General features: G+C 41.7%; 1 protein-coding gene across 2 annotated transcripts in view; it reads right to left on the reverse strand.

Moving 5' to 3' along the window:
• CASR (calcium sensing receptor) overlaps positions 1-26,246 on the reverse strand; it is a 41,756-nt gene that overhangs the window by 13,305 nt on the left and 2,205 nt on the right. For both annotated transcript variants that reach the window (XM_074157355.1, XM_074157347.1), the window contains exons 2-3: positions 18,930-19,236; positions 14,643-15,524 (exon numbers count right to left, since the gene is read on the reverse strand). In XM_074157355.1, coding sequence (XP_074013456.1) covers positions 14,643-15,524; positions 18,930-19,236 — 1,189 coding nt within the window. The remainder of the gene's footprint in view (positions 1-14,642; positions 15,525-18,929; positions 19,237-26,246) is intronic.

A 26,246-nucleotide genomic window follows, 5' to 3' on the forward strand; every position in this document is an offset into this window, starting at 1 on the left:
GGGGTTGGTAACTGCAGCCAGAACTTCAGCTACTTCACCTGTGAATTCTGGCAGAACTCTTGGGTAGATATCATTCACTTGCACCAAAGTATGAAGGTTCGTTTTGCTCTTGTGTTTCATAGCTTCTTCTGCAGTTACTTCAATATTGGACAGATCCTCTACAAGTTCCCCATTATTAAATAAACTCAGGAACTTTCTCAAGTTTGTCCATAAAGAGCATATTTTTCTTCTGTCATGGCTTTACCTTGTCATTTGAAGTGATAATCTATGGCTCAACAGACAGTCCTACTGCTGAAGTGTTTAAAAAAGGATTGATGAGGTTTTTCTCCACTTACAGCCGGTTCCTCATTCTGTTTTTTGGCCTGCCTTATTTTATTTTTACATTTAACCTGCCAGAGTTTAGATCCTTCCAATTTTACTCACTGGACATAATTCAGCTATTTGAAGGCTGCTGTCTCACTTTTAATAAACCACAATTAATACCTTTGTTTTGCCTTGCCAGCTCCCTTACCCTTTCTCCACCTTTTCTTGATCTGCAGTAGGCCCTTACTTTGTGTCACTAGTAGAGCTGATGGCAGGCAAAAAACCCACTTAAATTGTTAATGCTGTCAGGCAGCAGGTGATTGTGTGTGCGTTTGAATGTCCAAAACTGAACTTTTCTAGTCTGGAGCACAAGCCTGCTGCTTGCTTGCTGCAAGCAGTATCTACTGGTTGTACATTTTGATAGCAGCTGGACTAACAAAAGTGGGGAAAATGAGCAAGATACTAGGCAGGTTAAAAGCTCTAGTCTTGTTAATTCTTAAATAGACATCAGTATCCAGATATACTACAGGTTGTCCTTTACTCTCTCTCAACTGTGACAGGTCCTTAACTAGTCTCCATATACCAGCAAGGATTTAATATCCTTGGCTTCCTTCTGCAGTTTCTTTCTGACATACTTCCTCACTAGGTCAATGGTCCTGCAAGGGAACTGAACCTGGGCATGTTACAAGTGTCTGTCCTCACAAAAGACAAACGATTCTCACTCCTAGCATGCAGTTACAAGGAATCCTGTCTTGACAGTTCCCACACTGAGTTTTAATTTCTGTCTACCTAGCTATATCCGCGCCTGTAAAACAGTTCTGGACCAATGGGTATTAAATGCTTTTCCCTTTGCTTTGGTAGGGTGCCCATCCTGAGAGCAGCGAACAATTCCACTTCATGGCTCAATGTGAAGATGAAAAGCTGGCGACTGTACTGAAGATGGCAAGTCCTCCCTTTAATTCTGAATTGCTGGGCATCCGTTCTCCCCTCTTATTTTGGATTCCTCATCAAGCACCCGGAGAAGATATTTTCATATTGCTGTAATAGGCTTAAGGACTCCAGAGCTTAGCTATCACATTAGCCCAGTGGTCGCAGCATACAGGATTTGGTTTCTGCCAGTGGTCAAGTATCAGGAGGAAGTATGCCCATGCCAGTTCCAAAAGAGCCACTTGTAAAATACTTGAAGTGTTCCCTGAAGCAATAGGGTTTTTTTGTTCTTTCTTCCTTTCGCTTCCATCTATCTATCTGTCAATCTTTATTTACATGCTAGCAAAGCTCTAATTTTTACTGTCTATATCAATGTTTAATTCCTGCTGCATTCTCTACTTTGGATTATCTTGTTCTGCCTGTTTTTTATATGAGGCCAATGATTAGGCTCTCCCAAACGCAGTGCTGTCATCACAGTATCGACCAGTTGTGACACAAAGGACCTGGCAGGCAGGAAGATGCTGATCCTAGCTCCCTGAGTCAGTAATACCTGTTTCCAGAAGCCTGGGGCAGGAGAAGATGAACTGCACACAGCTCTTCTGCCCAAAGCATTCTTCTTGCCATCAGGAGCTGAAGTCTCCTTCCCCCCCCACCTCCTCCTCTCCTGCTGTTCATTGTGCACCGAACGGGACAAGATGTAGTGCTGATGGCTTTTTTAAAACCAAAATGCCAGGATATGCCAACACCATCAATCTCGTCTTTTTCCAAAGGCCATTCAGAACACAACAGAGTTCTTCAGCCAGTGGAGGATGTGATTCATTACCATGCACCACTTGCGACATTCCACCTAATCTGCTTTGTTTCTATGGGTTTTCTGCTCTGAAGAAGTGACTGTTAATACTGTTTATCCACTGTAACCCAGGTGGAGAAAGTGAAAGGGATCCAGGAACAGAGCTGGGATTCTCACTGTAAATGCCTCATGACAAAATGGGATGTCTTTTTGCTACACGTGTTCAGCTCCAAGCACAAGGAGTGCCTGCTCTGTAGTTGGGACACCGGGCACTTCATGCTAAAATAATGAAGACCAGTCATCACCTACTGTACAAGGACTGTACTGTACTCCAGGACTAAAACTGTCAGGTTGGTAACAGTGCAGATGGACAAAGGGAAATAAACTTTGAAAGCAGGGCTGGTGTCAAATAGTTAAAGAGAGAGAACACTGATAGTCAGCCAGAGATTCATTGACAATACTGCAAAGGAATTCTGGCAAGATGAGGTGGACATCCCTGCTCTGGTGAAATGCTAGATCTGCCAGCGCCTTGAAGAACAGAGTGAAAGAAAGAGTTTAGTTCAAGACTCAGGAACAGCTGTACAAAGGCTGAGAATAACTCAAGAACATTCAAAGTGGTTATGCTTTGCTAAGAACTGAATGACATCCCCGTAAAGCTAGGCAGGTCAATGGACAGCACAACCGAAGGCTAAGTGTGTATGACAAATATGATGTGCCATATGTTATAAGTAATAATTATGCTATTCATAATCTTTATTGGAAACTAAATTAACTAACCACTTGAGACAAAGACCCGTTCATTATTGTAGGCAGCTCAGTAAAAACACTCAGTGCATTATGAGTGAGTGCATTAGTTAGTGCTATTCAGTGAAATTATCCAGTTGAAAGAGCAAACAAAATATTAGGATATGAAACTAAGAAATAAAATGACACTGAAAATATGGTGCCAATATGTACATCAGTAATACAGTTTCCCCCGGAAAATGCAGTTAGTTCTAGTCACTTGATCAGAACAGAAGAATAAAATTAAAGGAAGATTAGAGAGGTCCAGAGGTGGTGATGATAGCTCTTAGACAGCCAGTCTGACTTCCATTTGAAGAGAAATCAAAGTGTGGGATTATTTGACTGTTTATGACACACACAGTGATTTATGGGAAAGAGGTGACATTCTCACAGAAGCAGAGACCTCTGCAAAGCCAATTGACTTTATTCAGGTCTCTAGAGAAGTATAGGACATCAATATGCCATGACAAGATGTGCTGATTGGCATATTTTAACTGATAATTGGTTTGGTTTCTTTCTGCTTCCATCATGGACGTGACATTGCTAGGCACCTGAGAGATGGATCTCTTCCCGTCTTATTGACCAGTGCCCTCTGCTTGAGGAGGGGCAGCAGTGGTGCTGACGTGGGCACCCATTTTGTTTTTTCTTTGTGAGAGAGAGAAGCAGGACCTCTAATAGAAACTTACAGAAATTGGGAGAGGGAGGAACTCAGATGGAATGTCTTAGAAACACCTCACTTGCTGGTCAGTGGAAGGTGCTTGGTGCTTCCTTTGTCTCATGCTTGGTCTATGAATGCTTGGTCTGCTTGGAAACTGATAAAGCCTAGAGTCTCCTACAGCAAGGTCCACTTGGACTGTATGTGACTGGGCTTGATGGGTTAGCTTACATGGCTTTCTAGCCAGCAACCAATGGACACTGCTTTGCTGATTCAAAACTACAGCCGTTTTGACGCTTTCTTGGCAGTGAAAGGTGACAGAAGTAACAAATTAATAGCTGCTACAACAGTAGGAGCAAGTCAAAAATGGCAAAAGGCATGCATTTCAAAATGGAACTAGCTATAAAATGGGACTAATCTGATTTAGGGTCAGATTTACTATGGTACTGTGTTTACAAGGATGTCCAGAAAGAACTCAAACCCACAAGCCTAAATGGATTCCACAACAGAGGCTGCACAAGTCAGGTCTAACTGAGATATTTTAGAAAATCCCATTAGGTATTTACTGGTGTTTGCAGATGCCTGACTGCCATTACAAAACTGCTTCAGAAAGACCTGCTGAGTCACAGAGGTTCCCAAAGGAATCAAGAAATGATCTTACAGTATTTTGGCATCACACAGCTGGTTTTCCACACTGATTGAACTATCAGTTGGGAGGTTGCAGGACACAGTAAGGATGGTCTGAAGGTCCTCCCGAATTCATTCTGGCCATGTGCACACCTGCTGTTCTAAGTGCAATTGTCTACAGAATGCAAGTCCTGAGTTCGTATTGCTTAATGCAAAACTGACAGCTAACAGCGCACCACTTAAGCATGCTACAATAAAGGGTAATGATTTGGTAAGTGTGACGTAACTGAAAAATATAGCAAGAAAGTTTTCATGTGTTTGGCCTTGACTGGATCCACATGATATATAAGGAAATAAACAGAGTGGGAACATCCTCTGCATATATCTCAACTACAGGATTTTCTGAAATCAAAGTTTTACATAGGAAAACATCATGTGAAATCCAGTCAACTGCAATTCAGTGTAAATATGGTTTTTAAAGTGAAACTTAAAAATGTGACCTTCAAGTCACAGTTCCATTTTTAATTGTAATTACTTTTTTAATGGGAAAAGGGGGAAACACTAAATTTTGAGTCTGTCAAAATGCTTGTTTGGACAATGTTGTTTCAATTAACTGCAATTTTTGAGTTGGAAGAAGAGAGATGACAAAAGAGATTTTTCCTCTAACATTTTCTCCTTTCTCTGTTTTAAATTAAAATCCAGCTGTATGTATCCCAATATATTTGTATGGCCCAAAGCATGATATTGTACTGTTGGTTCCCTGGAGTCCAAAAGAATCCTTCCCACAAGTAACTTCAGGAGTTAAGGAATCTGGAATAGCCTCAGTCCCAGTTCGGTGCCATCCCAAACAGACTTAATCTGATCTACTGACTGTAGTATACTTCTGGAGAAAAATGGCTGGATTGACAGAATCTCTCCCCTCCTTACAAATACCATGAGCATTAATGCAGTTCCTAGTAATCAGGACAAAAGTCATGTTTGCAAAATGAAAAACAGTATCTGTGGAGAATCTCTAGATGTGGAATATAATTCTATACAAAATCAAGCAGGCTTCTGACTAGTCTCTGCCCCAGTGATGTACAAGCACAGGCCAGTGATGACAGAGGTCTCCGCACCCAACAGAATGGAGAAAATCCATGGACCGTGTAGAGGAAAAGACTGAATGACTGTACCACATGCATGATAAACCCATTATCAATTCAGAAATTTTGGCTGTGTTCATTAAAATAAAAGCTCATTAATTAAGGGGAAATTATATGTTGCTATCCTCATCATACAAATAAAGCTCAAACAGCAGTATTTATGATAGTGTGCTTTAAAAGCACTAATTCAATACTGACCTTTCAAACAAGGCTGAGAAACACAAGTATTATAGTAACACAAAGTAGAACATAGAAAAACCTGAAGAAGAAAGAGGAAAAAAACACCAGGTAACATATTAAGAAATTTCTTGAATATATTAAAATTGAAAGGTGTTGTGTTTGCCAGATCATCATGACATAAGGCTATAAGAGACAGCTAAAGAGAAAGCTAAAGAGACAGGTAAGGAGGAGCAGGAAAGCCAAATTAATTAGATATTATTGCCCTTGCTATCAGAAAAAAAAACTGGACATTTTTATCCCAAAGGCACTTGTTTTGGAGCCATAATGTGACATTAACAGAAGTAGAAGGCCCTTAAAAAGAGATTAGAGAACAGCCCAAGCAATTTAAAGTAGATCTAAAAGGCTGACAGAACCAGACAGTTCATCACAGCACTCCATGAGCAATAAAACCAGCGCTAATACAGTAGGTTTATGATATATGCATAAAAATGCCACTGGCTTTGAATGACAAAATCAATATCCTATCTAATATTATTCCACAGCAATCCCAATCCACCTTTCTTGTACACATGCGCGTGTAACACAGTCCTAACAGCGTCCCTGCAGTTTCCCCCTGTGACAGTCTATGCAGGGCATGAATCAGAGGTAACCCCTCTTACAGAGGCTTATATTTTTGCTCCAGAGTCAGCCTCTGATGGGCTCCAACAGCTGCCAACAAAGACAGAATTGTCAAAGGCAGAGGGATGTCTTCTGTCACCGAAGGCTGGTTAGTCTGACATTAATCCCAGGAAAAGGTATGGGAAAACAAGAGGTGTGGGTTGAGGATCAATTAAAACAAAATTATAGGACTGAAACATAATTGGTGCCAGTCAATAAGGCTTTGAGGAATACAAATATTGTTAAATCCAAGTTTGGTTGGCAAACACACTCTTTTAGAAGTGAAATATCTGAGCTTTTAATGTAAAAAAAGCATCCATTGATGGATCAAGCATTGCCCAACAGATTTGTAAAAACAGGTATCAACAGAGACAGATCATCAGTTCATGGGGAATTCTTCCAGCTGCAGTAAACCACTCACTGTTATCCAATATGTTCATCAATACTCTGGCAGCAAATACAAAAGAGCTGTTGGAAAAATTTGCAGAAAATGCATGGATTAATGTAATGGTAAATAATAATCAAGACAAAGCATTTCCCTCAGATCGCTCTCAAACGTCTGTATTTAATACAGTGAAATTCAGACTTATGCATCAAGGCATAAGAAATTCAAGCCACAGGCACAGAAAGGGTACCACATCCTGTGAAGTATTACTGGCAACTTAATGCAACCTTTCCATTGCATGCTGTGGCAAGGAAGGCTAATGTAACTTGTGCACGTATAAATGAGGAAGTAATAAGTATATGTAAATGTGGGATTTTTTTTCACTGTCTGGCTGTGCTGAGGCTGTTAAAGCAATACTGAATATATGCCAAAAAGAAGGACAAGATACAGAAATAAAGCAGAAAACATATCTTATGACTAAAAACCCACTCTGTTTAAATTATCACAATAAGACCGAGGAATAATTTGATCAATGTGCATAAATACCATACGGAGAAAAATTAGGAGTACTTCATCTAGACTTTTAAATCTAATAGAGCAAGACCAAGTAAGGACCAATGAAACTAAAGGTCAGTTAAATCCAACTAGAAATAAGACACGATCTGTGACAAGAGATGTGACCTGCCATGGATCATACTAATAAAAAAAAAGGTCTGCTAGTCAGCATGTCGTTGAAGAAAATAAATCTTGCCAAACACAAGTTTGACTGGCAAACACAGCCCTTCAGAAGTGAAATATGTAGGCTTTACATTCACTGTGAAGCATCCCTTAGCTGCATCTAGATTACTTCCCTGAACATGGCATAAATTTACAGTTTATTATACAAAGGATTTCAAACTGCGTGATCATTTGGAAAATGACTCCATTTGAACATTTTTTTGGATCCTGCTAAGGTTTTGTGGACAGAGATGGTCTTTGGACAGACAAAGGCAATGAATAGTACAGGTACAGTGAGAGCTAACTGTCAGTGCTGTTAGATGGTATTTTGTACTGCACTTTGTATGCTGTTGTCTTTACCTACAGCTACAATATGAAAGAACCATCATGGCCACCTAATCTAGATTCAATGCCATACTTGCTTTGTTTTTCACTTGTAACAAATATAATATGGAGCAATCCATTGGGTACAATGGCCCAGGGTGCTGTGTGTACTAACAGTGAAGGCTCTATTGGCAGAAGTCCTGACTGAGTAAACGACATTTTAATACTCTTGGGAGGTCATCATACTGCACAATAACTGTTATGGCAAAGTATCTAAAAGCTTAAGATAGGGCTCTTTTTATTAATTTAAGTCTAAATTTAATACTAAATAATACATAATTAATTGCCCGATTATTAAAGCTAATAATAGAGCCAATTGTTACCCTGCAAGCTCAGTGTTTTCAAGTAGCATAAGTCACATATAATGTCTTGCATGATCAAAATCTGATTGAAGTGTCTTTTCTAGAAGGTGTTTAATGCCGTCTCTACCCAGCTGTGCAGAGAATGAATCTTTTTATGTGTCTCTGTGCACCCATTTGCTGTCGCTTTCTTCTAATAGCCCTTTATGGATCTGTCTCTTCCAAGTCCAAACAACGTCTGAAATTGCATCCTGTACAGAACACTGCTGATACTGATTTGAAGAACTCTGCCTTTCTCTAGGCCAGGAGGAAGTCATAGCTTTTGACTGTAAACGCTTTCGTATTTGGAACTACAGGATGAATTACTTCAATACTTGGGAAAGCTGCCTCTCTCTGTTAGAACGAGAACCAACTGATACTGCATACCTGGTGTCATTTCTTTCAAAAACAACAATGGTCATTCATCAAACCTGAGTTCAATGGTTATTTATAATCTAATCAGGAACTATTATCTATTTAAAAAAAAAAAAAAAAAAGAGTCCTAAAGTTTCCTATAGTCACACTGAATTGACTGAACTCATGCAACCGTTTCAGGCATTTAGAATGGGCATCTGTTGCAAGCACAGTCATAGATCCCATCAATGGTCAACTAAAGTCCCAGGGGATTCACTGTTACTGTGTTTGGGCACGTGTTCCACTTGGCTACTAGATTAAAACTGTTTTTTCCATTTCCTTTATCAATATAAGTCTTGGCCAAGACAGAAATCTCATGTCAAGGCTTTGATTTCTACAGTTCCTAAGTAACCTTCATGTAATTCCTCCTAGAGACACAGGTAAAAGTCCTTTCTGAGGAAAGTATCGCTTCTGCTCCAGTGGGGAGATCACTCTTTTAATTCTACAAGACAAAAGGTCATTTAAATGACATAAAAGGTAATTTGTTCTTCCTCCAAATTTCACCCACTGTGTGGAGCAATACCAGTCCTTCATAGTGCATGAAAGTTCACTTCAGGGATAAAACTAAGTGGCTGGTTAGTAAAGCATCTGTAAGGATGGCTGACCACCCAGAAAGAAAAGAAATAACAAACAATGCTATGATTACCATGCCTTTGAAGTTAGCTTCACCCCTACCTTGGGATAAATGGAAATCAGCCAAGTCAGAGGAACGTTTATAACAAGAAACTGAATTTTTGATAAATCCGTTTGTTTTCTCACCTCACTTTCTGAGTGCCTTTAGGGGGCTCTCAAGGTGCCCTTTGTCACCAGCTCCATTTGTGAGTAGCATTAGGAAAGGTCAGTCCTAGAAGAAACTTTACATCCTTTTGTGTAACAAAGACCTTCTGTATCTTAGTAAAAGATACTGATGTCTTGGTAATTCAAGGGATAATTATTATCTGAAGTCACTACAGAGAGAGATGTTATGTGGATATCTCATGGAGCCTTCCCTAAAATTCCCAGGTCCAATATAGGCTGAAAAACCGACTTCTTTTCCCCAAGTGACAAAGGTAGAAATGAGCTTCATAAATATTAGAAACCGCTTCATTTCAAATACAGCTTTTGTTGTAATGCAACATATAAGCGACTATATTAAAAATGACTTTTATGAAAAATTCAACATGTTTGGGGGTGGGCAGGAATACTGCGTTTTTTGTCATCAAGCAGTGTGTACTACTCTGATTCAGAAGAATCTCAGCCATTCTCTAACAAGTAATTAATAAAACAACTCCTTCATTTACAACATGGAGGTTGTGTATTTGCTGCATGCAGTTCAGCAACCCTGATGGGGTGACGGTTTCTCTGTGCATTTTCTACTGGTGTTGTTACAGGCCTGACCCTCCCTTTAGTAAAGTTCAGTTAAGTCTTTCTCCTTTTAGTTACAGAGACATCTAAAGAATACTCCATTTATTGTCTTCTTAGTTGAAGAGCTTACAAGTGATGTTCTCAGCTGATGGCAAGTCGTTATTTCCAAACTGATGAATAAGCAATCATCTGTTATTGCCCTTGTGGAGAAATAGCTGTGGTTGCTCTATTGACCCACACATTTCTGTGTGTGGCTCAAATCATCTGTGTCTCAATTCAGTCTCCCACAACAAAGGCACACTGGTGAAATGCTTGCTTTCTGTTCATAACAAATGTACCTCCAGTGCATTTGTAATGCAGACTAGGTGAAGTTTTGCAGTTGCCTGATATTCAGCAGCTTCCTCTCCCTGCAACTCTTCCCAAATGACTAATTTTCACATCAGCTGCAGTTAATACCTGTTCTGATACTGTTTCATTCTCTATACCACAACGCAGCTGTTTTCCATACATCACTTTAGTTGTTCAGATAGGCCTATATAGTTCAACAGACACAAAATTGATTAGATAAACCCTTAAGCTCAAAGGTCTGGAGAGACGTATGTCATCTAAGGCATCACTCACTTCTTTAAAGCCTTGCAGGATCAATTTCCAGCCAGCCAGACATACCTAAATGTAAAGTTGGAGAAGGCACCAATCCATTTTAACCTCTTCATAATGCATATCACCGGTGCTGAGGAAGGAACTGCTGGCTGGTAGGTACACAAGTGTAATAAAAGACTTTAGGTGTTGCTAGGTGAAGCCAATTTGTATTTGCTTTTATTTTGTGGAACAGCATATGGCAGCTTTCCACTAAGTCTGAGGTCAATCAGATTTCTAGGCATAGAATAATTTACATGATTAGGACAGCACATTTTTCAGCCTGCACAGCATGCTTTTACTTGGTGCCTAGAAGAGCTACCTCAGTTTTCTCTCATGAACCTGCCAAAGTTCACAGCCTCCGGTGTAACCACAACCTGCAAATAGTCTGGGAGCCCACCTAAGGATGCTCTGCTCTGTGACCCTGTAACTGCTCACCTTTGCCTTCTCAAATCCACAGGAGCCTGTCTCCCCCATTTAATCGCAATGCTTTTACTGTGAGACAGAGAGGCTCATCAGCTGCTTGTTGGCAACCATCAAGAAGCCAAATGAATGGGCAGAGACATGGAGTCAACTGTGTCTGAGGTAAAGACAGGCTTTTCCTCTTCTCACACAGAAAGAATATGAAGTAATATTTGCTCTGAAGGACAGATTAGGATCCCTTACTTGTTTTCCTCTTATTTTTTGCAGGAACACCCAGTATTTGAAATGAGAGAGACACCAGAGAGGCTTCTGTAAATGCACCAAAGGGCTGTCAGAAGTGACCATGGCAATATCCACATAAGCAGAAACCAAGAAAATGAAAGAACTTGAGGGACCTGGGAAATCTTATCAAGAAAGATATTAAGAAAAAAAGAGCTTCAAAACCAGACTGTTTGAGTTGTTATGGAGAAACAGGCCAAAGATGCTGGGAATTTTGACAAAGAGGCAGCATCAATACAGCAATCCTGAGCCTGTGTTCCACCTCTTGCCATATCTTCCAACTGCTATTCTGTAGCTTATGGGAGAGCCTGTGTTTGGGGGAGGCCAATCCATGAACCAGGGAAACAAACAGAATTAGCCCTACTCAATGCAGTCTCCTAAAAAAATCACAGCCTGCCAGTGAAAGAGAATGGGCATCTGATAATCAGAGGTGTCAGAGCCCTGTAAGAGGATTCTTTCTATTGTACTATTTGCGGTCCTGCATTTGAATCCTTTGTGCTTTCTATAAAATTTTGCCATTTCCAAATGTGACAGAAATTGCCTATACATTTTGTTCTGTATTGCTCTGCACCTTTTTGTTACCTGAACAAGACACTGCAAAAAGAAGTAATTAATCTAATCAATATTGTGCAGGATACAATGGCACGTGCAGAGAACACTATCTGCTCTTTGCCGGTGTCTTGCAAAGGTGTGCAACTGGATTATCTTCTGCCTTTCAGCAGGGTAGGTTCTTAAAACATGACAGCCGTAGCCATATACATTGCTCAAAATAAGGGCAGCACAGACATCCTGTTAAAGAGTGCAATTTTCTGTAGAGTACAGAAGTGCCAGTTTTTCCATTTTCAGAGAGAGGACTCTGAACCCCATGGGCAGGTCCATGGATGGGGTGAGTGGCACAGCTCCTGCCTGTGAGCTTGGGCTGACCAGTCCCATCCATCTCTAGTGGAGGTGCCCACTGCCAGCTTCGGAGGCGTTGGTAAAACAAAAGGAAGCAAGACTGGGTTTGTTGGACAGGGTCTGTCACAGACCACCGACTCACGTGGAGAAAACGAGTAAGCAACTTCTTAAAGAAGCAGCTATAAATAAGTAGAGAAGAAAGTTGTTAGCGCTTGATATTTCAGCTTGTGAGACATGTAAAAATCCTGTGCTCCCCATGCTGAAACATACTTAGAGCTTTCTTAAATAGTAGACAGTACATTTTTAATAGGAGAATTGCACTCAATGTAACCAACTCACAGCAATTCTGTGCTAGGCTTCCTGCTATCCAGTTCAAATGAACTGATCACTGAGGTAAAAGCATTATTTTTATATACAGACACACACAAGCACCCTCCACAAATTACATAAACCTATTCCTCCCAAAAGGTTTATATTCTGAGCACATAAAATTAACAATTAGCAGACAACAAATAAACAATATGTGTTAATGTGTTAACGGCATTGAAAGGCAAAAATATTAAATGGTACATAATTAAATTGTGGAGCGCACCATTTATCCTTGGCAGCCACTGACCCCACTGGCAAGGGCTGCTCGGAACAGGAGCTCAGGCTAATGGAGCCATGAGTTCACCGGGTTTGCCTTATCAGTCCCACACACCACCTGGTCAGTGATTGCAGACACTATTAGCGGCTGCTGCTTCCAGTCTCAGGTGTGGAGGCTTCCTAACATCGTCCTCACTCTCTCTGGTTTCTTCCTACCAAGAAACCCTTGAGCTGATTGTGAAAAGAGGGAACAGGTGCTGAGCACCAGCAGAAACACAGCTGCAAATGAGACTGACTTTAGTAGAGAGGTTTTCTTCTGTCTGGTTATCAGAAAACCACTCTCTGGAGATGCTGGAGGATGCATGTTTGTGAGATGAACTCATTACCCCCAGAGCTGAGGAAAGCTTCCTGAGGCTAATGAGCCGTAATGCCTGATATGAAGTAGATGTGCACACATACTTGGCATTTACCTGCTATTCATGTGTTTGATTTTGAAATGAAAAGATGCATAAATATCAAATATGCTTGACAGCCAACATCACATAATGGTGGTCATTTCAAATACAGCCTGTTTCTTTGTAGCACCTGCTATTCCTACCCAGTCATGTTATCCCCCACATACTTTCTTCATGCTGATTCCCTCCTTCGAGGCAAGTAGGCATACGCAAAAGCATACGCAGGATGCTTTACATTTTGATACAGCCATCCTTCAGCACCAGAGAGAAATGAGAGGACATTCTTCCCAGTTGTGGAATCCTCAACAAGGACCACATTATTTTACTTAGCTATGGTATGAATATCTTGCTTTACTTTGCAAGTTGCCAAGGCATAAGGGAAAAAATTAAAAATATATTTATTCTGGATCATTTTTACTGACACAGTGAAAGCTAAATCTGCCTGTGACTTGCCAACTTCTGTCCGTATGCTCCCGAAAAGCAGCATAGCTTTGAAAGACAGAAATCTCAGAGAGAGCCAGCGATCACAGGATTCCCCAAAATCAGGATCAAACCCTGCACTTATCAACTCCGAGTAAAGTGGTTTTGGTAAACCCAAATCAGGTACCTAAAGCAATGCAGGTTTCCCATAAATGCCAAGACAAAGTCTTTTACTTTAATTTGACTGATGTTTTTGAGTTGACTGAGACAAAACAGGAACCAAACTGCAGTTCCCACATGCAAATGCTGACCCAAGACCTGCAAAGTTTGTGGCACTGTTAGCCTTCATCTTGGTTAGACTACCCCAAATATAGGAAATTACACATGCAAACAGGGATGTGATCCTCCTTATATTCACCTGTCGTCTTCTGATTTCAAGTATGTTTGGGTCCAAGTTTTCTGTGATGACCAGAACTGGGCAAACAGAATTTGCTACATATTTGGCATATATGCATGTGATAGCCTTACAAGCTAATTCTGTTATTTAAGAATGCAGTAGATATTAAAAACTGATACTGTATTACATCGGATAGCACAATCAAACATATGGTAAGGTATAGAGTATTCACAAAGGATCAGAAGACAAAATGCCAGAATACTATCCATATGCCAGTGGGCAGAATGCATCAAATGAATGGGTAAATGTGACTAAGTTGTTAGAATCATTTTACCAGTTCACAAATATCACTGCCAAATCAAAGCAGCTATCTATTATTTGCCCGATAGCCACACATTATTCTCCTTCATTACTCAACCTGCTTTAGTTTGATTCTATATAAGCTTAAAACTGTGGAAAAAAAATACGGCCTGTATGGAAAATTGCTGTGGGATTGCAAAAGACATAGAGCTTGCCAAAGAAAATGAACTCTAAAAACTGTTTTCCTTGTTTATGTGCTCTCTCCAAGCCCTCTTGTTTGTGTAAGGGTTCAATATATGATCAGGTTACCTTGCGTCAGCCAGGCTGTGGTAATTGTCTGTGTGTGCACTTTTGGCCCGTAGTGAATGCAAGAGAATTTAACTTAGTTTAAGCCCCTCTCACTGCAGGCAAACCTAACACAACTTACCTTACATTCCCTCTGGGGTGGGAGCGTGCACCTAACTTGCACACAACGATATTCTACATCCCAGGAGCCTGATGCTGTGTCTGAGACCCAGGATTGTGAAAGGCACCATAAGAGCTCCTGGACAGCTTGTCTTTTTTCTGCAAGTATATTGCATAGGCACACAAATGAAACACTTACCTGCCATGCCTCAACCTTCTTAATGTCTGCACAGGATCCGTTAGTGAAGAGTCCTTTCCCAGGGGTACAGGTATATATATCCTGCAAGGCATGGGCAATAGAATATACTGCCAAATACACATTATAGGATATCCGCAAGTGTGTGTAGTCCATGTATGGTGTCTCCACACTGGTGATGTTCTCATCCCCTGTGCATGGAGGTCGGAAGGCAGCTGTTCCATTTCCAGCTCCCAGTCCCTCTTCATGGCCCTTGTGGAAGGAAGTTGAAGCTGGAGAATTTTTGGACCCATCAGGAAGATAGCAGTTAAACGTCTCCTCCCAAAACTCCTTGGCAAAGCCATTGTTGGTGGACTTCTTGGGATGCACCTTCTGCAGGAACTCACGAAAGCCTGGGATCTGTCCTGCCTTCAGTGCAAACCCAATGGTGCTGCCGATGACACGGAAGAACTCCGGCATGGCTATGAGGGAAGAGCTGGCCCAGGCCTCGCTTGCCAGCCAGATCTTGCCGGTGATGTTTCGCCTGACGATCTCTTTGATGAGTGGCTCCAGGTCCGGGCCACTGGAGAAAACAACAATCACCCTTGCTGTGGAGTTCTGGATGACCTCCACCACCTGCTGGATCTCCTCTTCGTCTGAGTACTGGGAGATGAGCTCACTAAAATCAATGCAGATGTCTCTCTCCTCCGCCTCCTCCCGAAACTTTTCAATCCCTGGCCGGCCATAGTCATCGTCAGCTGCAATTGTTCCCACCCAGTTCCAGCGAAAGTACTCAATGATGTCTGCCATCGCCGTGGCCTGATGCTCGTCATTGGGGATTGTGCGGAGGAAGGACTTGAACTGGTTTTTATTGCTCAAGAGACGACTGGATGAGGCATAGCTGACCTGTGAGAGCACAGTGAACAAGCAAAACACACCATGAAGTGAACCGCCTGGGAATAAATTGTGTACATTTATCTAGCATCGCTGTCAACCTGTGTAACCTCATATAGGATGAAGAGACAGCAGAGCACCACACTGGCAGCCACAAACTCTTAGCTTGTGGTTGCACATGATCCACTCTGAGAGTCTGTATGTTCTTGTAGTTGTGACTGTCTTACAGAGGCACACATACAGGAGCAGCTGCTTGGGCCCAAGTGACTGGAGCAAGCTTATGTCCACTTGTAAGGTTGAGGATCTGAGAGAAAGAGACACTGACACTAGCTTGGAGAAATGGCAAAGTGAGCTACAGGTGATCTATGGGTACCCTGCTGCACTTCCTGCCAAGTCCAGAAACAACAAGAATGTATCTTTTAGATAAACAAGGGTAAATGCACGTAATTCAGACAAAATGCAGGCTTCCTCCGTCCTGGACTAGACCTAAGACAGCAGGCTGGTATTGCCATCCTAGACCTACTCTGAAGAGCACTGTCTCTCTCTCCTTGCCTCTCACCTCTGTCCCCATCCTTAGGATTCATCAGGCACTATATTCAGGTTACATACAATCCATGCCAGTTGAAGTAAGAATTTGATGCGCATCAGTTGCCTTGACCCTACGGAGTGTTAAGGTAATGCTGGTCAATACTACCTTAGCAGTATTTCTTTATTGCTGGCCAGAATCAGCAAAAAAGCCAGCAGGCGTTTCACGCTCCATGAGCCACCATGTTTTACAGTTGAAATGGGATTTTATTTCCTTTTCTAAAGCTATCAAGAAATATTTTTTTCTTAATCAGAACAAGTGCCATATGGTCTTAAGATACAATTTGGATTTTCTACAAAAAATGGTAGGAACAAAACCATAAAGCCAGACGAGAATAGTTTAAAGATCTGGAGAACTTCTAAAATTCACTTATCTTTGCAATCTGAGATTGGTATCTGAACTTTTTAGGACTCACTCTCACTTTGAAAAAGTCTATGAACAGTTCATTTTGTACAAAATGGAAATTTAGAGAAAACTTTATCATTTCCTTAAACTCTGGCATTTAATGTTTCTGCAAGAAGGAAGAAAAGGATATCTCCTGGTCTGGTTTCAAGGGTCACAGAAGCAAATCCTCCTTTCACAGAGCTATAGTCTCCCCTGGACAGGCTAATCCTGCCCAATGATTGTCTCATCTTCTAAAACCCAGTGCCAGGGGGTACAGGCAAGATGCCCCCCTCCCGCATGTGCTGTAAGGGTACACTGAGGTGAGACACTGAGAAACAGAACTTGAGTCATAACATTTTTAGTTTCTATGTCAATGAATGAGTAATGAGCCTTACATTAATTGTAAAATATACCTCCAACTTGTACTGAAATGCAGGGTCTATTAAGCATGGATTTGCTAATGGTCTTGTTATAAATGGCAGCGATAATGCATATTCTAATACTGCCCAACAACTCCCAGTTTAAAAGCTTACTTTCAGTTGTCTTACTTCAACCATTTGGCTATTTCATTCCAGAACTGAACCTCCTGACATCTACCCTTTTCAGTGATGTCTAGACAAGGCTATTGCCTCGTAGCACAAATGACATCCTCTGTTTAAAGGGCAAGTCTGAGAACTGAAAACATCTCTTCTGTTCAGTCCAACCCACCAACCCTTCTCAGCTGCCCTTGTTCACCCGGTAATGCGATGTGTAAATTAACAGTATAAAATGTTTTTTATACATATATATGTTACATATACATGGGGGGTTTATATATATCTATCTATAAAAACAACATAAAATGCCATCATGGTGTTTATTACTTGCCATCTTCCAATGCTACTCTGGGCAATATCTAGATAGCAAGTATTGGTCTTAGCTTAAACCATTCTTGCTCTGCTCAAAGGCTGAATGTCCATTTTTTCAGACTCCTGTGAGAGAGTCAGACTGATAACATTAAATAGACAAAATATATTACTGTGCATCAGCCAGACAAGAATCCTTCCTTCTTAATTTGTGGTGCAGATGGGAGTTGGAGCCCTGGCTGAAATAAAGATATATTCCCTCAGAACAGACTGAGAGTGCAGCGTGACACAATCTTGTTGCAACAACTCCTATGAGCTCTGGCACTTATATTCATTTTAGAAGAGGAATTGGAAATGTTAGGCTATACAAGGTAACACAGAAATGCATAAGGCCAAGAGCTTTTTCCAAAGTTATCTTCAGTGTGGAAATCTGAAATCAAGAGCAACAACATTAAGCTATAACATGCCAGCCTCATAGTCTGCTTAGGTCTTGGCAGAGCAACAAGTTTGTTAAGCAAAAGGATGGAACCATGGATGCTGGCATTGGCCCCAGCAGAGTCACCAGATAGCAAGAAGGACTCTGTGATACAGGAGCTGGCACAACTACACCACCACACAGATGACCCCAGGACAAGGTGGGGGCAATATCCACATGCTCTAACAAACCTGTTTTGGAGGCCATAGGGCATAAGAAAAGACAGTCAGCTCAGAAGAAACCTGCACCACACCGGATGAGTAGAAGCAACAACTTTACAGATCACCAACTTGAATGATCAGAGATGCGGGGAGACCTAAGAGTAGCTGGCAATGACTGAGCTCTGACTTAAGAGGGCTCTGTGGGAGTTGGGCATGACTAGACAGTGACCACCATGAAGTAACATCACAACTAATCTGTCAAGGCTGGCAACTGCCAATGACTGACCTAAATTACTCGTGTGCACAGAATAAACCACTCTAGAGGACTCCAGTCCTCCTAGACTAAGTTGCTGTTGCCTGAGTGTTTTTGCTGGCTGCTTGGTAAGCTTTGTGTTTGGGGATTGCAAATTGCTAGCAAGACAGATTTCTACCATCAGAAATCCTCTACATTTTGTACTGGTTCTTTCCTTGAGGCTCAACTGGAAATAGGAAAAAATCAAACGAGCCATGGAGACTGAACTCCTCTTGAGACCTCCCAGTGCGTAGTTAGGACACACTGGCAGAGAGTGGGACAGAGAAGCTGCCACAGCCACTGCCCATACCTGTACCGGTCCAAATACACTCCTGGCAAATGTGAGCCTGAAGACTTGTATCTCTTACTATAAAAAATATATGGTTTGATTTGACATAGTAAGTTTGGAGGGATGTAGACTGTTTTCTTTCATGTAAACTGGTGTCCCACTTTAAAAGCCACTGCTTCTCATCATGATGTTACCCCTTGGCCCTACAAGCCTGTATTCCTACAGCTAGGGCCATTGCATTTCTAAACCTTCTTTTGTTTGAAACAGAGATGGAGCGCGTAAGGCAGCGGTGCAGTTCCCTGTCCTGGGTCTCTAATGTACTTACAGATCCCCTCCAAACAGCAATCACCCCAGCTGTAGCTAAACAAGAGAAGTGAAAGCATACCTGAGGTATGTAAAAGAGTCCCAGCAGATTGGCCACAGCGGTAGAGATGCCAGAGCCGGTTGCCCCCACAACTGCAATGGTGGAAGGGATATGTTCTGAGCAGTTGCAGAATTCATCCAGATTCAAGGAGTCTATCTTGTTCTGGGCCACAAAACTCAGTGTGGCCTCAAGGGCTTTAGAGACTGTATTGCAAGTGTCAAATATCCTGTATCCTAGAGTCATGTTGGGAAGGAGAGTTGGGCTACTGTTTATTTCTTCTATGGCAAAGATCATAGCCTGGAGCCAGCGGAAGCCTCGGAAATTATACCTGGGGAAGCAAAAATAAAAATAAAAATAAAATAGAGTGAGGAGGAGGGAAACAGAGAGGAGATCAGGACTGAAACAGAGTGAAGAATTTCAGATATAAAAGGCAACTTATATGATTTTTTGCATCCTACTAAATTTGGAAAGTTTTGCTTTTGTGTTCAGTGGTTACAGAAGAGGCATGTATATGCCATCATACGTATATGTATATGTATATCTGGTTTCCATCTCTTCAGTTTGGGAGCTCACTACAGAGGTTGTGAGGGTGAGCTGAACTTTTCTAAGTCCCCTAAAGACTGAGAAAGTCGAAAGAGAGCATGCCAGGGGTGTTGGCTCTGGCCTGTCCCTTCTGCTCAGTACCTTAAACCTGGATCTTGTCATTCCTGAGCAAATTCTATGACACAAAGCTACACCAATTGGGTTTCCTTCCAGGATCCTCTGACATGTTTCTGAATGCAGATGGCAGTGTCTGCTAAGCCTGTGCTAAGCGTGATGCTGCCAGGGACTTGGGCGCAGGGATACTCAGGGTTCCAGCTCCTCCTGGCTTGAGGCAGGCAGAGTGACCTGAGACACGGCACTGGCGTGCCCCTCGATGCAAAGGTGCCTGGTAGGTCTGCTCGGGGAAATCTGGCCTCACATCACACAGTTCACACTGTGAGAGAGGGCACAGTCAACCTGTTTATACCAAAGAATGGAGACATGTTATAAATGTAAATCCCTGCTTCCTAACTTGTTAATTAGATACTTCAGTGTTTTCATTAAAGGAATAACTTTTCTCTTTATTATAGTGCTCTCATACATTTGCTTTAGACGCAAGCTCAGAGATGCCATAAGAGCTGGCCTGTGAAATTGAAAAAGTGTTTTTTGAAGCCTCCTCTGTTCTCTAAAATGGAGCAGCTGAGTTTTCTAACTCTCTCTCTTAGCTATGCATGGAGCTAACCCAGAGTTGGGGAGTGGTAGCAAGAGTGTGCTGGGGGACCTGGGAATCCCTGTTTAGAGCATTGCCTGGGCTGGCAGTGAAAGATGCTGGTGCAGGGTGAGTGACTACTTATCCAAAAAAGAGAGAAGGTTTTTTGTGGAAAGCAGCAGGAAGAAAGTTGCTTTGTTATGTGTTATTCTCAAGTTTTACCTACGGTGTTTTCTCCTGTAAAGCTGCAAGAGCAATTGGTTGTGTGCCTGAGAAGCTGCCATGTTTTAGGGCAATTCAGCTGGAACGGCAGAATATTTCATGAACTGAAACCTGCCTTTCCCTGTAATGCACTATATGGGTCAGGTTAGCAGTTAGTTTGCAATTTCGTGTTGGCTTGCAGCAGCAGATGGGAAAGTGTCAAAACTGTTATGCTTGAGATCCATTGGAAAAACTGATGGCCCCCAGAACTAGAAGAGCCTGGGGAAACAGCCTGCCCAAGAACAGATTCTATATGAAATGTCACATGAGTGCCGTTGTGAAACATTTTGAGAGACGTTTCTATTACAAAGGTGAAGATTTCTGAAGATAAGCTTCATGAAATCATGAGCTTCCAATCTCTGAGACACACAAATTGAACATTTTTTAATTGCTGGATTAAATTAGTTGCTTCCAAAGTTGATGTTAGCTATGTCTGACTTCTTTAAAGCTGAATGAACATAGCCATATTACTTCCATTCTAGGAGTTTAATCTGAGTTATCTGGGATCAGAATTTCTAAAGATATCACATCTAGGGTTTATATTTAAGCCTTAAAAATTTAATGTATTCAACTTCATTTCACCTGCTCCAGACATTTTTGGCCAAATTCCAAATGAGGTTCTGCTCTGAGGTTGTACCTCAAAGACCAGACATCACAGTTTCATTACAAATCTCTTCAAGTCAAAAAGTTTGAGGTCAATAAAAAACCTTAGTTATAATTTAGATATTAGGAGGAAATTATTTACTGTAAGGGTAGTGAAGCACTGGAACAGGTTGCCCAGGGAAGTTGTGGATGCCCCATCCCTGGAAGTGTTTAAGGCCAGGCTGGATGGGGCTTTGAGCAACCTGCTCTAGTGGGAGGTGTCCCTGCCCATGGCAGGGGGGTTGGAACTCGATGATCTTTAATGTCCCTTCCAACTCTAACCATTCTATGATTCTATGATTCTATGATTTATGACCAATGGGACAGCTACCTATTTTAAAATCACACTGAAAAAAATGAGCACCATTTAGAACACGAGTGTGGGTTACAGTTAGAAGTAATTTCGATTATTCTTTGCTCTAGTTCCAAAGCATTAAGGAGCGAGATGCAATGGAAGAGCTCTGAAATAAAAGGAGAAGTCTCAGAGTGATGAGGCAGTGAGCGTTTGCACAGAAAACAGACGTGCCTGGCACACCACACTGCCTCAAGTGGTAAGTAATGCTGGGATGAGTGGGAGCAAAAAGGGGTTTTGTGACACTTCTTTTTAAAAAGCTAAATGTATTTACAGATATTTTTAATTAACATAAAAATAGGTTTTGAAGCAAGGAACTATATCCAGGCTCCTCACGTAAAAGAGAAAAATCTGAAAGCATTTTCTATATTTAGAGGGAAGACTGCTGAATTTAGCTGGGAAGTTCAAAGGTCTTCTCCTTGACTTCAGACAATATGTTTGCCATTTAATTCAGTAGATGCAGATTAAGGCCCATGATGCACAATCGCTTTTATTTTCCTTTCTGACATACGTTCCTGATGAATGTTTATTTACAGCATAAGGCCTGTATTTCAGGTACTAGAGTTTGGATTGGTTTTATTTTGGAGGGGAAAGGAAGGCAGGGGGTGTTTTCTGGGAACTAGATTCCAAAATGTCTTTGAAATGCTTTTGATAATTTACTTCAAACTAGCCTGGGCAGGAGACCTGTAGTTCTCTTCAGTTGCACCTCTGCTGATAGCAGCGTCAGCAGATCAGAAGAGGATCAGATGGGATGGAGACAAACACATCTCACTATCTAATACCTGATAGAGCTTCAGACAAGGTCTCATTTTGTTAACTGACACAGTGTTGTATCAGTAATGTACCAGAGCTAAAGTGGTTAGATGGTTCTGGTCAGATGAAGGCAGTGCCACTAAACTAGTCTAAATGAAGCAAGATTTCATGATTCCTTCCATCACTGTGAATGGAAATTGTGTGGATAAATTTTCTCCCACTATAATGTAAGGCCCCAGCAAGGGGCTGCAGATAGGCTCCTCTTGGCTTGCTGTGTATCATCACATGAGTGATGGGTAAGAGCAGCCTTTTAACCTGGCAGCAGGTTACACCCTTCCAGCTGACCTCCTGTGCGATGCTGCTGCTGTGACTAATATGACTTCTCACTGGAATGCTCTGCCAACCATACAGAAATTTGACCAGTAATTTCCATGAAGAAACTGCAAAGGATTTGCTAACAGAAGCAAACTTGTCATTAGACTTCCAGAAGCTTTAAATGGCCACTGACATTTTCTTGCTGGAAAATAAGCAGCCTCCAAAAGTTATTTTCTGCCATATTACTCTACAGGTACGTTGGCAGTGTCTTGTGTTTTAACATTTCTGAGATGTGCTGCTATGAAAAGTGGTCATTAAGTTCTAAATGAGAGTTTAATGTAAAAAATTCAGTGCCCAAAGGTGCAGATAGGAATTTCCATTTACACTCAGCTCTTTAAATGTTTCCCCTGTCATGCCTGTTCTCCCACTTGTCAGAGTACGCAACCCACTGATCTTTCTGTTCCCAGGTAGGAGCACAAACAAGAGCACAAAGAGAAATCAGGAACAATTTCTCCACAAATCCTCATCTTAACTTTCACATCTCCAGGGGACAGATTATCTTTGCAGTGGCCCAGTTTGCTAGATAGTAAACTCGCAAGATCTCACTGATTCCTGTAGGTTTCTTTGTAGTTGGTATACATGCATTTATCCAGGGGTGCTCAGGATGGCTTAAATGTCTCAGTCAATGTTACAAAGTAAGGGTATATAATCTAAGTGACATAAACTGCATGGTTTGAGCTCCCTGTAGCTCCATCCCCTGTTTGTCTGTTTCTTTTTCTGGTTTGGTTTGAACAGCTCACGCTGTCTGGATCCAGCAGGGAAGCTAGTCCTGATTCCTGTTAGGCTCCACAGAGGAACAATTCACAGCCTTGTGTGAATTCATGACCTTCATTTACCAAAACTAAACTGAAAGCAACAGAATATGAAGGAAAAGAAGAAAGTAATGTGAAAGCTGTAAATACAGCTTTCCCTTACCCTCTCATATCCAACGGGTACTTTTATTTAAGAATGGTCACAAAGCCTGCATATGACTCTCGGCTCACCCCAGTACTCCACTTTCTCTAGTGGTTGTATGCACATACTAATTTCTCTGTTCTCTCTAGATTTCCAGTACATTAATTACATGTTATTGCTGCTACTACCATTGCTATTGCTAAGCTATGCAGAGGGGAGACCTTCAGTTGTTTGTCGGATTCCTGCAGTCAGTAAGTATAACGAGTTGCTTACCACTCTTACAACCTAGGTAAAGGTAAGGGTAATTCTGCAGACCAAATAAAATTAAAAATTAAAATTCAGAAGGTGGGTGGAAAAGAAAGAGGAAAAGGAAATAATTTGGTCTTTGGGAGGAAGTTCTAAATAACATATTGTGCATTCAGTTCTCTAGCAGGATTAGCAAAGACATCTACACAGAGCGGAATTAAAATTCTCTTTTGCCTCAGACGGACAGACAGAGTCAGTAAGCTAAAGTGTCCCGGAGCCATGCTGTGTGAAGTCCTGCACTATGACATGTGGATGATGTCTCACCACAGTTTCACAGCCTGAAAGCTATGCATCACAGCATGGGGCCTTGGCTAGATTGCTGATCCGAATATGGGGAATATGCATTAAAAATGATGACCCAGTGACACCATATTGGCAACACTGTATCTCAGCTCAGTAAAGATACGTTCTCATTGCAGAGAGTTTGTTACAGTAGGAGGAATCTATGGGTATCACCCATCTGTGCAATAATGCTAAAAATAATACTAACCATACTACCACCACCACTACTGTTAATCTACCTGAAATCAAGAAAGAACAGAGAAATCAGGTTATGAATAGGCCTCTGTGGGTGCTGACAGGGAATGGGGGTCAGGGACTGCTTGTGCTGTGCTCAGCCTCTGCCTCCACGGCACACATCGGATATGCATCAGCAAATGTTATAAGGAAAGCTGCTGTAACAGCACACACAAAGGTACACAAAGACAGAAGGTGTATTTATATCAAATGGGGGATATTTGATTGCTTAAACATTAAGCCACGTCAGTATTTCTGAAACACAGGAAAAAAAATTGTTCTCACTTTCCATACTGTGATTTGACATTTGTTGGGGCAAAATCATGAGTAAGTTTTCACTTTGGACTCTAAAATTCAGTGCTTAAAGTGTGAAGATGCATTTTCAGTAGAATCAGCACAAAACGAATGGAGAACAGATCAGATCATTTAGGTACTGAATGAATTTTTCACCTTGGTCTTCACCGGCAAGGGCTCTAACCACACCACCCAAGTTGCAGAAGGCAAAAACAAGGGCTATGAGAATGAAGAACTGCCCACTGTAGGAGTAGATCAGGTTCGAGACCATCTAAGGAACCTGAAGGTGCACATGTCCATGGGACCTGATGAAATCCATCCACAGGTCCTGAGGGTGCTGGCAAATTAAGTTGCTAAGCCACTTTCCATTATATTTGAAAAGCTGTGGCAGTCTGGTGAAGCTCCCTCTGACTGGAAAAGGAGAAACATAACCCCTATTGTCAAAAAGGCAAAAAAAGAAGACCCGGGGAACTACAGGCCGGTCAGTCTCGCCTCTATGCCTGGCAAGATCATGGAGCAGATACTCCTGGAAACTTTGCTAAGGCACATGGAAAATAAGGAGGTGATTGGTGACAGCCAACAGGGCTTCAACAAGGGCAAGTCAGAGAAGTGTGGATGCCCCATCCCTGGAAGTGTTCAAGGCCAGGCTGGATGGGGCTTTGAGCAACCTGATCTAGTGGGAGGTGTCCTTGCCCATGGCAGGGGGGTTGGAACTTGGTGATCTTTAAGGTCCCTTCCTACTCTAACCATTCTATGATTCTATGGTTCTGTGTTCATTACTGTTCTCTTTTCCTTTCACTGCTGAGCGATGTATATAGTTTTCCAAATAATCATGTGTAAGGTATGCACAGTAGGTTCAGGTCAGTACATATGCTGAGCTGGGGAGAAAGGTTCTGTGCCCCAAGAGCGTGAAAACTGAAAAAGTGGAGAGAAAACTGTCCTACCCATTTTGAGAAGCCCTGTTTGGGAGCACAGGTATGACAGTGAACACAGCTAAATGTGTGGGAAGAGGTCCAAACAGCACAGATCAGATTGAGCGGTCCTCAAAAGAAAGGAAAAACACGTTATCTTAAACTTTTTGATACTGAACTCCAGAAGAGTCAGGGGCAAAACACCTGCAGGGTTCTAGTGGGACCCCTAGGTCTTTTCTTGGTCCCAAAGCAAAGAGCTTTTCTTATGACTTGTTCCTGTTGCCACCAAATGGAGGAGTATGACGAAAGAGAGAGGATGCCCACATACTCCTAGTGACCTGGGTCTAATTTTCTTATGTAATATGAGACACATTTTTCTATGTAATAAAGAGACTAAAAGCCTAACACAGCCATCTAAAAAGGCTATAAGCCTGATTTGCCTCAGCTTTGAAAAGATACAGCAGTGCTGGAGAAGGCTCACAGAAAGGCAACAGGGCAGCAAAAGGTATGGAACAAACTTAGCACCTTTGGTTTGACCAGGTACAGCCATAATTACGGTCCTCTATTTCCCACCATATAAAAGTTTTTGACACTGAAATGTGATATGAAAGACTCTAGCTCATAACTTGAAGAATCTATTGGACTCTCAAACTCAGCATGCACAACCCTGCCCCAAGATACTACATAATCATGGAGTCCAAAACCAAAAAGGCCCACTATGGTTGTGAGATCTCTGTACAAGTCCAGTCAGAGGAATTTTCTGACTTAAATTCTGCTTAAATAGAAAAATTCTTTCAGGAAAA

This window comes from Numenius arquata, chromosome 1 (genome assembly GCF_964106895.1).
Source record: "Numenius arquata chromosome 1, bNumArq3.hap1.1, whole genome shotgun sequence".
Classification (NCBI taxonomy): Eukaryota; Metazoa; Chordata; class Aves; order Charadriiformes; family Scolopacidae; genus Numenius; species Numenius arquata.